Raw genomic sequence first — 12,500 nt, forward strand, 5'->3', positions numbered from 1 at the left:
TACAGGGTGTATAGGTACAGAGTCAATGTGGAGACTATATACAGGGTGTATGTGGAGACGATATACAGGGGGTACCGGTACAGAGTCAATGTGGAGGCTATATACAGGGTGTATAGGTACAGAGTCAATGTGGAGACTATATACAGGGTGTATAGGTACAGAGTCAATGTGGAGACTATATACAGGGTGTTACGGTACAGAGTCAATGTCTTGTGGCACAAGTTTAATTGGCATTTGAATTAAATATACCACATCTTCCTCAATGTCATAATTTCGGGAAATAAATAATTATATCAAAACCATTAAAATTGTACAACCTGTCCTGTTTTCTTCGTAACAAAGTTTTGTACTTCAATCCCCCCCAAAAAGTATCCTATAAATTAAAAAACAAACTAACGACAAATGGTTTGATACCTTCTCAATTATCACAATTATATTCTGCTTGAATCTTTCCAAAACATGTTTTACAGGACAAATTCCACGTAACATTTTAAATGAAACTTCCTTTACCTGGTTACAGATACAAGATGTTTTGACATTTTCCATGCTTTCCCCCATTGTATATCCCCATAGATATTCGACCACAAAAAATCTAGTGTAATGTGGCTAATATCACCCCAAAAAATATTCCTAATCTGTTTATTACTACGTGTATCGTTTTGGAATGTTAATATATTGTCAAATGATTATATTTTGTCATGTAAATAAATCTATTTGACTTTACATCGAGCACAGAGAAATGAATGAACGGTCACAAACCCCAACCAAGTCACGCCAGATGTTTGAAGAGTTCTCGCGATATTCTTCGAGATTTACTGATGGAGTTTAGTTTCCGGTAACCCAGGAATCGGTGCTCTCTTTTTTCCCTCCGGTTCGGCAGATGCTAACGGAGCTACTTAAGAAGGAACCCCATTCCTTTTGTAGAGTAAAAACATTGAAAAACTTAATCTTCTGCTTCATTTAAAAAAGAAGAAGATCGAAACCAGGTTAGTTTTCACGTTTTCTTATCTGGAATTTATTTTTCTCTTAATTCATTAGAAATGTTGGAGCGATTGGTGAAATGTTTTAGTGCCGTAGTTTATAAACGTTAGGGATTTAACGTTATCTAGCTATCTACAACGTTAGTTGTTTGTTTGTTCCTTCATCCCGATTGCAAGGAAATGTTAGTGATCTGTAGACCGAGGGTGGATTTTTGTGCAAATGTGCATATTTGTTGTATCTTAAACCAGAATTGTGTTGGTGTCACCGGTGTGAAATGTCTCTTGAGATCTTAAAATAGTTGTATCCCCCGTGTACGGTAAGGGCCACGGTATTTGTGGAGCGATAGGTAACGGTACTTCGAGTGTGACTGGTTCGAGTCCAATTTGCAAATGTTATTAGCTTGCCAACTAGGTAATACAATTGATAGTTATTAGTCCAAGGGCCACCCATTCAACAAAAAAAAAAGTGTTGTTCCTTGACCCTAGAAACGAAACTGCAAAAATGTCAACAACATCCCTGGAGATCTTGTTTATGAACATAAACATTTTCAAAACGTGGGAAGGTTTCGGGTTTCTTTTAAATGTCTCTGTCTTGCCAGAGTTGCCTTATTGTTCGCCACCGTTGGACTCTGGAGCAGTGGAAACATGTCCTCCGGAGAAATAAATCACGCTTCTCCATCTGGCCGTCTGACAGACACATCTGGGTTTGTATAGTGCCAACTGTAAAGTTTGGTGGAGGAGGAATAATGGTCTGGGGCTGGTTTTTCATGGTCCGGGCTCCTTTAGTTCCACTGAAGGAGAAATCTTAATAACATACAATGACATTCTTGATGATTCCGTCCTTCCAACTTGGCACCAGTTTGGGGAAGGCCCTGTCCTGTTTTCAGCGTAACAATCAATCAGATGTATTTATAAAGCCCCTTTTTTACATCAGCAGATGTCTTCAAAGTGCTGTACAGAAACCCAGCCTCAAACCCCAAACAATGCCCCTCACCGTGCACAAAGCCAGGTACATACCAAAAAATAAAACATTTTCGAGATCGGTGTGGGAGAACTTGACTTGGCCTGCACATGCACTATGATTTTCAAATTTTATATATTTTTAAACATTTATAATTTTAAACGTTTTTAATGTTAATATTCATGAAAATGTGTACTTAATGACGTTGCCACTTCACAGTTGTGTTTCCTATGTCACAGAAGGCCTTTTCTGAAGCCTTGTTTTGGTGGTTGGCCTTGGACAACATGTCGGGGTTGTTCATTTGATTTGAGTCAGTTTCTGACCCCTATAAATATATATATAGAGAGAGAGAAGTGGTCAGAAAGTGAGACAGCCATGTTTTCATTCAGGAGATATGGGTTCCCATCCTACCATGAGACGGCCATGTTTTCATTCAGGAGATATGGGTTCCCATCCTACCATGAGACAGCCATGTTTTCATTCAGGAGATATGGGTTCCCATCCCCCATCCTACCATGAGACGGCCATGTTTTCATTCAGGAGATATGGGTTCCCATCCTACCATGAGACAGACATGTTTTCATTCAGGAGATATGGGTTCCCATCCCCCATCCTACCATGAGACAGACATGTTTTCATTCAGGAGATATGGGTTCCCATCCCCCATCCTACCATGAGACAGACATGTTTTCATTCAGGAGATATGGGTTCCCATCCTACCATGAGACAGCCATGTTTTCATTCAGGAGATATGGGTTCCCATCCTACCATGAGACGGCCATGTTTTCATTCAGGAGATATGGGTTCCCATCCTACCATGAGACGGCCATGTTTTCATTCAGGAGATATGGGTTCCCATCCTACCATGAGATGGTCATGTTTTCATTCAGGAGATATGGGTTCCCATCCCCCATCCTACCATGAGATGGCCATGTTTTCATTCAGGAGATATGGGTTCCCATCCCCCATCCTACCATGAGACAGCCATGTTTTCATTCAGGAGATATGGGTTCCCATCCTACCATGAGACGGCCATGTTTTCATTCAGGAGATATGGGTTCCCATCCTACCATGAGATGGCCATGTTTTCATTCAGGAGATATGGGTTCCCATCCCCCATCCTACCATGAGACTGCCATGTTTTCATTCAGGAGATATGGGTTCCCATCCCCCATCCTACCATGAGACGGCCATGTTTTCATTCAGGAGATATGGGTTCCCATCCTACCATGAGACGGCCATGTTTCCATATAGTTACATATTTCAAATATAGTAATTAACCATCCAGTTCTGTAACTAACCGTTCAGTGTCTTATGAACCATTCTGTCGTCATTCCTATCAGGATGAGGAAGAGGATTCAGGAGATGATGGGGTCACCTGACTCCCCCAGCCAACCAAGATGTTCTCCAGGTCTGAGGTAAGCAGTCTGGTCATATTCAATTGGCATGACTCTTAATTGGCTTTCTGTTGTGGAATGTTTTTGGTTCCCATCCTGCTGAACACAGCCTTGTGTTGTCCTGCTGGTACATGGTCTGGTGTGTTCTGGTACAGGGTCTGGTCATGTTGTTCTGGTACAGGGTCTGGTGTGGTGTGTTCTGGTACAGGGTCTGGTGTGTTTCATTCCAGGGTCTGGGTTTCTGGTACAGGGACTGGTGTGGTGTTTCTGGTACAGGGTCTGGTCTGGTGTGTTCTGGTACAGGGTCTGGTGTTTGTGGTACAGGGTCTGGTGTGTTGTGGTACAGGGTCTGGTGTGTTGTGGTACAGGGTCTGGCCATGTGTTGTGGTACAGGGTCTGGTGTGTTGTGGTACAGGGTCTGGTGTTTGTGGTCAGGGTCTGGTGTGTTGTGGTACAGGGTCTGGTGTGTTGTGGTACAGGGTCTGGTGTGTTGTGGTACAGGGTCTGGTGTGTTGTGGTACAGGGTCTGGTGTGTTGTGGTACAGGGTCTGGTGTGTTGTGGTACAGGGTCTGGTGTGGTGTGGTACATCTGGTGTGTTGTGGTACAGGGTCTGTTTTCATGGTACAGGGTCTGGTGTTTGTGGTACAGGGTCTGGAGTGTTGTGGTACAGGGTCTTGTGTTCTGGTACAGGGTCTGGTGTGTTCTGGTACAGGGTCTGGTGTGTTCTGGTACAGGGTCTGGTGTGTTGTGGTACAGGGTCTGGTGTGTTCTGGTACAGGGTCTGGTGTGTTCTGGTACAGGGTCTGGTGTGTTCTGGTACAGGGTCTGGTCTGGTGTGTTCTGGTACAGGGTCTGGTCTGGTGTGTTCTGGTACAGGGTCTGGTCTGGTGTGTTCTGGTACAGGGTCTGGTCTGGTGTGTTCTGGTACAGGGACTGGTCTGGTGTGTTCTGGTACATGGTCTGGTGTGTTCTGGTACAGGGTCTGGTCTGGTGTGTTCTGGTACAGGGTCTGGTGTGGTGTGTTCTGGTACAGGGTCTGGTGTGGTGTGTTCTGGTCCAGGGTCTGGTGTGTTCTGGTACAGGGACTGGTGTGGTGTGTTCTGGTACAGGGTCTGGTCTGGTGTGTTCTGGTACAGGGTCTGGTGTGTTGTGGTACAGGGTCTGGTGTTCTGGTACAGGGTCTGGTGTGTTCTGGTACAGGGTCTGGTGTGTTGTGGTACAGGGTCTGGTGTGTTGTGGTACAGGGTCTGGTGTGTTCTGGTACAGGGTCTGGTGTGTTCTGGTACAGGGTCTGGTGTGTTCTGGTACAGGGTCTGGTGTGTTCTGGTACAGGGTCTGGTGTGTTCTGGTACAGGGTCTGGTGTGTTCTGGTACAGGGTCTGGTGTGTTGTGGTACAGGGTCTGGTGTGTTTGGTACAGGGTCTGGTGTGTTGTGGTACAGGGTCTGGTGTGTTCTGGTACAGGGTCTGGTGTGTTCTGGTACAGGGTCTGGTGTTCCCATCCAGGGTCTGGTGTGTTCTGGTACAGGGACTGGTGTTGTTCTGGTACAGGGTCTGGTCTGGTGTGTTCTGGTACAGGGTCTGGTGTGTTGTGGTACAGGGTCTGGTGTGTTGTGGTACAGGGTCTGGTGTGTTGTGGTACAGGGTCTGGTGTGTTGTGGTACAGGGTCTGGTGTGTTCTGGTCCAGGGTCTGGTGTGTTCTGGTACAGGGACTGGTGTGGTGTGTTCTGGTACAGGGTCTGGTCTGGTGTGTTCTGGTACAGGGTCTGGTGTGTTGTGGTACAGGGTCTGGTGTGTTGTGGTACAGGGTCTGGTGTGTTGTGGTACAGGGTCTGGTGTGTTGTGGTACAGGGTCTGGTGTGTTCTGGTACAGGGTCTGGTGTGTTGTGGTACAGGGTCTGGTGTGTTGTGGTACAGGGTCTGGTGTGTTGTGGTACAGGGTCTGGTGTGTTGTGGTACAGGGTCTGGTGTGTTGTGGTACAGGGTCTGGTGTGTTGTGGTACAGGGTCTGGTGTGTTGTGGTACAGGGTCTGGTGTGTTGTGGTACAGGGTCTGGTGTGTTGTGGTACAGGGTCTGGTGTGGTGTGTACAGGGTCTGGTGTGTTGTGGTACAGGGTCTGGTGTGTTGTGGTACAGGGTCTGGTGTGTTCTGGTACAGGGTCTGGTGTGTTCTGGTACAGGGTCTGGTGTGTTGTGGTACAGGGTCTGGTGTGTTGTGGTACAGGGTCTGGTGTGTTCTGGTACAGGGTCTGGTGTGTTCTGGTACAGGGTCTGGTGTGTTCTGGTACAGGGTCTGGTGTGTTCTGGTACAGGGTCTGGTGTGTTCTGGTACAGGGTCTGGTGTGTTCTGGTACAGGGTCTGGTGTGTTGTGGTACAGGGTCTGGTGTGTTGTGGTACAGGGTCTGGTGTGTTGTGGTACAGGGTCTGGTGTGTTGTGGTACAGGGTCTGGTGTGTTCTGGTACAGGGTCTGGTGTGTTCTGGTACAGGGTCTGGTGTGTTCTGGTACAGGGTCTGGTGTGTGTTCTGGTACAGGGTCTGGTGTGGTGGTGGGTCTGGTGTGTTGTGGTACAGGGTCTGGTGTGGTGGTACAGGGTCTGGTGTGTTCTGGTACAGGGTCTGGTGTGTTCTGGTACAGGGTCTGGTGTGTTCTGGTACAGGGTCTGGTCTGGTGTGTTCTGGTACAGGGTCTGGTGTGTTGTGGTACAGGGTCTGGTGTGTTGTGGTACAGGGTCTGGTGTGTTGTGGTACAGGGTCTGGTGTGTTGTGGTACAGGGTCTGGTGTGTTCTGGTACAGGGTCTGGTGTGTTGTGGTACAGGGTCTGGTGTGTTGTGGTACAGGGTGTGTTTGTGGTACAGGGTCTGGTGTGTTGTGGTACAGGGTCTGGTGTGTTGTGGTACAGGGTCTGGTGTGTTCTGGTACAGGGTCTGGTGTGTTCTGGTACAGGGTCTGGTGTGTTCTGGTACAGGGTCTGGTGTGTTCTGGTACAGGGTCTGGTGTGTTCTGGTACAGGGTCTGGTGTGTTGTGGTACAGGGTCTGGTGTGTTCTGGTACAGGGTCTGGTGTGTTCTGGTACAGGGTCTGGTCTGGTGTGTTCTGGTACAGGGTCTGGTCTGGTGTGTTCTGGTACAGGGTCTGGTCTGGTGTGTTCTGGTACAGGGTCTGGTCTGGTGTGTTCTGGTACAGGGTCTGGTGTGGTGTGTTCTGGTACAGGGTCTGGTGTGTTCTGGTACAGGGTCTGGTGTGTTCTGGTACAGGGTCTGGTGTGGTGTGTTCTGGTACAGGGTCTGGTGTGTTCTGGTACAGGGTCTGGTCTGGTGTGTTCTGGTACAGGGTCTGGTCTGATGTGTTCTGGTACAGGGTCTGGTCTGGTGTGTTCTGGTACAGGGTCTGGTCTGGTGTGTTCTGGTACAGGGTCTGGTCTGGTGTGTTCTGGTACAGGGTCTGGTCTGGTGTGTTCTGGTACAGGGTCTGGTGTGTTCTGGTACAGGGTCTGGTCTGGTGTGTTCTGGTACAGGGTCTGGTCTGGTGTGTTCTGGTTCAGGGTCTGGTCTGGTGTGTTCTGGTACAGGGTCTGGTGTGTTCTGGTACAGGGTCTGGTGTGTTCTGGTACAGGGTCTGGTCTGGTGTGTTCTGGTACAGGGTCTGGTGTGTTCTGGTACAGAGTCTGGTCTGGTGTGTTCTGGTACAGGGTCTGGTCTGGTGTGTTCTGGTACAGGGACTGGTGTGGTGTGTTCTGGTACAGGGACTGGTGTGGTGTGTTCTGGTACAGGGTGTGGTGTGTTCTGGTACAGGGTCTGATGTGTTCTGGTACAGGGTCTGGTCTGGTGTGTTCTGTTACAGGGTCTGGTGTGTTCTGGTACAGGGTCTGGTCTGGTGTGTTCTGGTACAGGGTCTGGTGTGTTCTGGTACAGGGTCTGGTCTGGTGTGTTCTGGTACAGGGTCTGGTGTGTTCTGGTACAGAGTCTGGTCTGGTGTGTTCTGGTACAGGGTCTGGTCTGGTGTGTTCTGGTACAGGGACTGGTGTGGTGTGTTCTGGTACAGGGACTGGTCTGGTGTGTTCTGTTACAGGGTGTGGTGTGTTCTGGTCCAGGGTCTGGTGTGTTCTGGTACAGGGTGTGGTGTGTTCTGGTACAGGGTCTGATGTGTTCTGGTACAGGGTCTGGTCTGGTGTGTTCTGTTACAGGGTCTGGTGTGTTCTGGTACAGGGTCTGGTCTGGTGTGTTCTGGTACAGGGTCTGGTGTGTTCTGGTACATGGTCTGGTGTGTTCTGGTACAGGGTCTGGTCTGGTGTGTTCTGGTACAGGGTCTGGTCTGGTGTGTTCTGGTACAGGGACTGGTGTGGTGTGTTCTGGTACAGGGTCTGGTGTGTTCTGGTACAGGGTCTGGTCTGGTGTGTTCTGGTCTGGTGTGTTTTGGTCCAGGGTCTGGTCTGGTGTGTTCTGGTACAGGGTCTGGTGTGGTGTGTTCTGGTACAGGGTCTGATGTGTTCTGGTACAGGGTCTGGTGTGTTCTGGTCCAGGGTCTGGTCTGGTGTGTTTTGGTCCAGGGTCTGGTCTGGTGTGTTCTGGTACAGGGTCTGGTCTGGTGTGTTCTGGTACAGGGTCTGGTGTGTTCTGGTACAGGGTCTGGTCTGGTGTGTTCTGGTCCAGGGTCTGGTCTGGTGTGTTCTGGTCCAGGGTCTGGTCTGGTGTGTTCTGGTCCAGGGTCTGGTCTGGTGTGTTCTGGTACAGGGTCTGGTCTGGTGTGTTCTGGTACAGGGTCTGGTGTGTTCTGGTACAGGGTCTGGTGTGTTCTGGTCCAGGGTCTGGTGTGTTCTGGTCCAGGGTCTGGTGTGTGTGTGTAGTAACCAGGGGTGTGTGTAGTAACCAGGTGTGTGTTCTCCACAGGTCCAGGGTCTGCTCCAGCAGGAAGTGCATAGTGCCATGAAACAGTCTGAATCCAAGATGGAGTCGCTACTAGAGAGAGTTCAGCTACTGGAATGTGAACCTAAATACGACCTGGTCATACGCAGACTGGAGGTAGGGAGGAGGGGGTCCAGACTGGAGGTAGGGAGGAGTGGGGGGTCCAGACTGGAGGTAGGCGGAGGGGAGTCCAGACTGGAGGTAGAGCGGAGGGGGAGTCAGACTGGAGGTAGGGAGGAGTGGGGGTCAGACTGGAGGTAGAGAGGAGGGGGGTCCAGACTGGAGGTAGGGGGGGGTCAGACTGGAGGTAGAGAGGAGGGGAGTCCAGACTGGAGGTAGGGAGGAGTGGGGGTCCAGACTGGAGGTAGAGGGAGGGGGGGGGTCAGACTGGAGGTAGGGGGGTCCAGACTGGAGGTAGGGAGGAGGGGGTCCAGACTGGAGGTAGAGCGGAGGGGGAGTCCAGACTGGAGGTAGAGAGGAGGGGGGGGGTCCAGACTGGAGGAGGGGGGGGTCCAGACTGGAGGTAGGGAGGGGGGGGTCCAGACTGGAGGTAGGGAGGAGGGGGGGTCAGACTGGAGGTAGGGAGGAGGGGGAGTCCAGACTGGAGGTAGAGAGGGGGGGGATGGTCCAGACTGGAGGAGGGGGGGGGTCCAGACTGGAGGAGGAGGGGGTGGTCCAGACTGGAGGTAGGGAGGAGGGGGTGGTCCAGACTGGAGGTAGGGAGGAGGGGGGTCAGACTGGAGGTAGAGAGGGGGGGGGTCCAGACTAGAGGTAGGGAGGGGGAATAACCCTGTGTTTCTCTAGTTAGAGGGGGAATAACCCTGTGTTTCTCTAGTTAGAGGGGGAATAACCCTGTGTTTCTCTAGTTAGAGGGGGAATAACCCTGTGTTTCTCTAGTTAGAGGGGACTAACCCTGTGTTTCTCTAGATAGAGGGGAATAACCCTGTGTTTCTCTAGTTAGAGGGGAATAACCCTGTGTTTCTCTAGTTAGAGGGGACTAACCCTGTGTTTCTCTAGTTAGAGGGGGAATAACCCTGTGTTTCTCTAGTTAGAGGGGGAATAACCCTGTGTTTCTCTAGTTAGAGGGGGAATAACCCTGTGTTTCTCTAGTTAGAGGGGGAATAACCCTGTGTTTCTCTAGTTAGAGGGGGAATAACCCTGTGTTTCTCTAGTTAGAGGGGACTAACCCTGTGTTTCTCTAGTTAGAGGGGGAATAACCCTGTGTTTCTCTAGTTAGAGGGGGAATAACCCTGTGTTTCTCTAGTTAGAGGGGGAATAACCCTGTGTTTCTCTAGTTAAGGGGGACTAACCCTGTGTTTCTCTAGTTAGAGGGGGAATAACCCTGTGTTTCTCTAGTTAGAGGGGGAATAACCCTGTGTTTCTCTAGTTAGAGGGGGAATAACCCTGTGTTTCTCTAGTTAGAGGGGGAATAACCCTGTGTTTCTCTAGTTAGAGGGGGAATAACCCTGTGTTTCTCTAGTTAGAGGGGGAATAACCCTGTGTTTCTCTAGTTAAGGGGGACTAACCCTGTGTTTCTCTAGTTAATGTAGGAATAACCCTGTGTTTCTCTAGTTAGAGGGGGAATAACCCTGTGTTTCTCTAGTTAAGGGGGACTAACCCTGTGTTTCTCTAGTTAATGTAGGAATAACCCTGTGTTTCTCTAGTCAGGGGGGGAATAACTCTGTGTTTCTCTAGTCAGAGGGGGAATAACCCTGTGTTTCTCTAGTTAGAGGGGGAATAACCCTGTGTTTCTCTAGTTAGAGGGGGAATAACCCTGTGTTTCTCTAGTTAGAGGGGGAATAACCCTGTGTTTCTCTAGTTAGAGGGGGAATAACCCTGTGTTTCTCTAGTTAGAGGGGGAATAACCCTGTGTTTCTCTAGTTAGAGGGGGAATAACCCTGTTTTCTCTAGTTAGAGGGGGAATAACCCTGTGTTTCTCTAGTTAAGGGGAATAACCCTGTGTTTCTCTAGTTAGAGGGGAATAACCCTGTGTTTCTCTAGTTAGAGGGGGAATAACCCTGTGTTTCTCTAGTTAGAGGGGGAATAACCCTGTGTTTCTCTAGATAGAGGGGACTAACCCTGTGTTTCTCTAGTTAGAGGGGGAATAACCCTGTGTTTCTCTAGTTAGAGGGGGAATAACCCTGTGTTTCTCTAGTTAGAGGGGGAATAACCCTGTGTTTCTCTAGTTAGAGGGGGAATAACCCTGTGTTTCTCTAGTTAGAGGGGGACTAACCCTGTGTTTCTCTAGATAGAGGGGGAATAACCCTGTGTTTCTCTAGTTAGAGGGGGACTAACCCTGTGTTTCTCTAGATAGAGGGGGACTAACCCTGTGTTTCTCTAGTTAGAGGGGGAATAACCCTGTGTTTCTCTAGTTAGAGGGGGAATAACCCTGTGTTTCTCTAGTTAGAGGGGAATAACCCTGTGTTTCTCTAGTTAGAGGGGGAATAACCCTGTGTTTCTCTAGTTAGAGGGGGAATAACCCTGTGTTTCTCTAGTTAGAGGGGGAATAACCCTGTGTTTCTCTAGTTAGAGGGGGAATAACCCTGTGTTTCTCTAGTTAAGGGGGAATAACCCTGTGTTTCTCTAGTTAGAGGGGGACTAACCCTGTGTTTCTCTAGTTAGAGGGGGAATAACCCTGTGTTTCTCTAGTTAGAGGGGAATAACCCTGTGTTTCTCTAGTTAGAGGGGGAATAACCCTGTGTTTCTCTAGTTAGAGGGGAATAACCCTGTGTTTCTCTAGATAGAGGGGGAATAACCCTGTGTTTCTCTAGATAGAGGGGGAATAACCCTGTGTTTCTCTAGTTAGAGGGGGAATAACCCTGTGTTTCTCTAGTTAGAGGGGTAATACCCCTGTGTTTCTCTAGTTAGAGGGGGAATAACCCTGTGTTTCTCTAGTTAGAGGGGGAATAACCCTGTGTTTCTCTAGTTAGAGGGGGACTAACCCTGTGTTTCTCTAGTTAGAGGGGGAATAACCCTGTGTTTCTCTAGTTAGAGGGGGACTAACCCTGTGTTTCTCTAGTTAGAGGGGGACTAACCCTGTGTTTCTCAGGCTCACATTAAGAAGGTGAAGAGGAGGGGGGATGCTGCCATCTCTTACGTCAGGATGCTACGAGCTCCTGGAGTTAAACACAATCAGGTAGACACACACACACACCCCTCTCTTCTCTCTCTCTCTGTCCTCTCTCTCTCTGTCTCCTCCTCCCTCTGACAACACTGTAGAGACACGCGGTCGTGGTCACACACACTCCTCTCTTCTCTCTCTCTCTGTCTCTCCTCTCCTCCCTCTGACAACACTGTAGAGACACGCGGTCGTGGTCACACACACTCCTCTCTTCTCTCTCTCTCTCTCTCGCTCTCTGTCTCTCTCCTCTCCTCCCTCTGACAACACTGTAGAGACACGCGGTCGTGGTCACACACACACACTCCTCTCTTCTCTCTCTGTCTCTCTCTCTCGCTCTCTGTCTCTCTCCTCTCCTCCCTCTGACAACACTGTAGAGACATGCGGTCGTGGTCACACACACTCCTCTCTTCTCTCTCTGTCTCTCTCTCCTCTCCTACCTCTGACAACACTGTAGAGACACGCGGTCGTGTCACACACACTCCTCTCTTCTCTCTCTGTCTCTCTCTCCTCTCCTCCCTCTGACAACACTGTAGAGACACGCGGTCGTGGTCACACACTCTCTTCTCTCTCTCTCTCTCTCTCTCTCTGTCTCTCTCCTCTCCTCCCTCTGACAACACTGTAGAGACACGCAGTCGTGGTCACACACACTCCTCTCTTCTCTCTCTGTCTCTCTCTCCTCTCCTCCCTCTGACAACACTGTAGAGATACGCGGTCGTGGTCACACACTCCTCTCTTCTCTCTCTCTCTCTCTCTCTGTCTCTCTCCTCTCCTCCCTCTGACAACACTGTAGAGACACGCGGTCGTGGTCACACACTCCTCTCTTCTCTCTCTCTTTGTCTCTCTCTCCTCTCCTCCCTCTGACAACACTGTAGAGACACGCAGTCGTGGTCACACACACTCCTCTCTTCTCTCTCTGTCTCTCTCTCCTCTCCTCCCTCTGACAACACTGTAGAGATACGCGGTCGTGGTCACACACACTCCTCTCTTCTCTCGCTCTCTGTCTCTCTCCTCTCCTCCCTCTGACAACACTGTAGAGACATGCGGTCGTGGTCACACACACTCCTCTCTTCTCTCTCTGTCTCTCTCTCCTCTCCTCCCTCTGACAACACTGTAGAGACACGCGGTCGTGGTCACAC

General features: G+C 49.7%; 1 protein-coding gene across 2 annotated transcripts in view; it reads left to right on the forward strand.

Annotated features, from left to right (window-relative positions):
* The first annotated feature begins 872 nt into the window (after positions 1-872).
* The window catches only part of LOC135537385 (activating transcription factor 7-interacting protein 1-like), a 19,832-nt gene continuing 8,204 nt past the window's right edge, over positions 873-12,500 (forward strand). Inside the window, exons 1-3 of one of the 2 annotated variants that reach the window (XM_064963565.1) lie at positions 873-986; positions 8,229-8,360; positions 11,293-11,379. In XM_064963565.1, the coding sequence (XP_064819637.1) occupies positions 8,265-8,360; positions 11,293-11,379 (183 nt within the window). In that variant the 5' untranslated portion in view covers positions 873-986; positions 8,229-8,264. Of the gene's footprint in view, positions 987-3,334; positions 3,360-8,228; positions 8,361-11,292; positions 11,380-12,500 lie in introns of those variants that run through there. The other variant, XM_064963564.1, reaches the window with a different exon arrangement.

Source organism: Oncorhynchus masou, unplaced genomic scaffold (genome assembly GCF_036934945.1).
Source record: "Oncorhynchus masou masou isolate Uvic2021 unplaced genomic scaffold, UVic_Omas_1.1 unplaced_scaffold_761, whole genome shotgun sequence".
In the NCBI taxonomy this organism is placed as follows: Eukaryota; Metazoa; Chordata; class Actinopteri; order Salmoniformes; family Salmonidae; genus Oncorhynchus; species Oncorhynchus masou.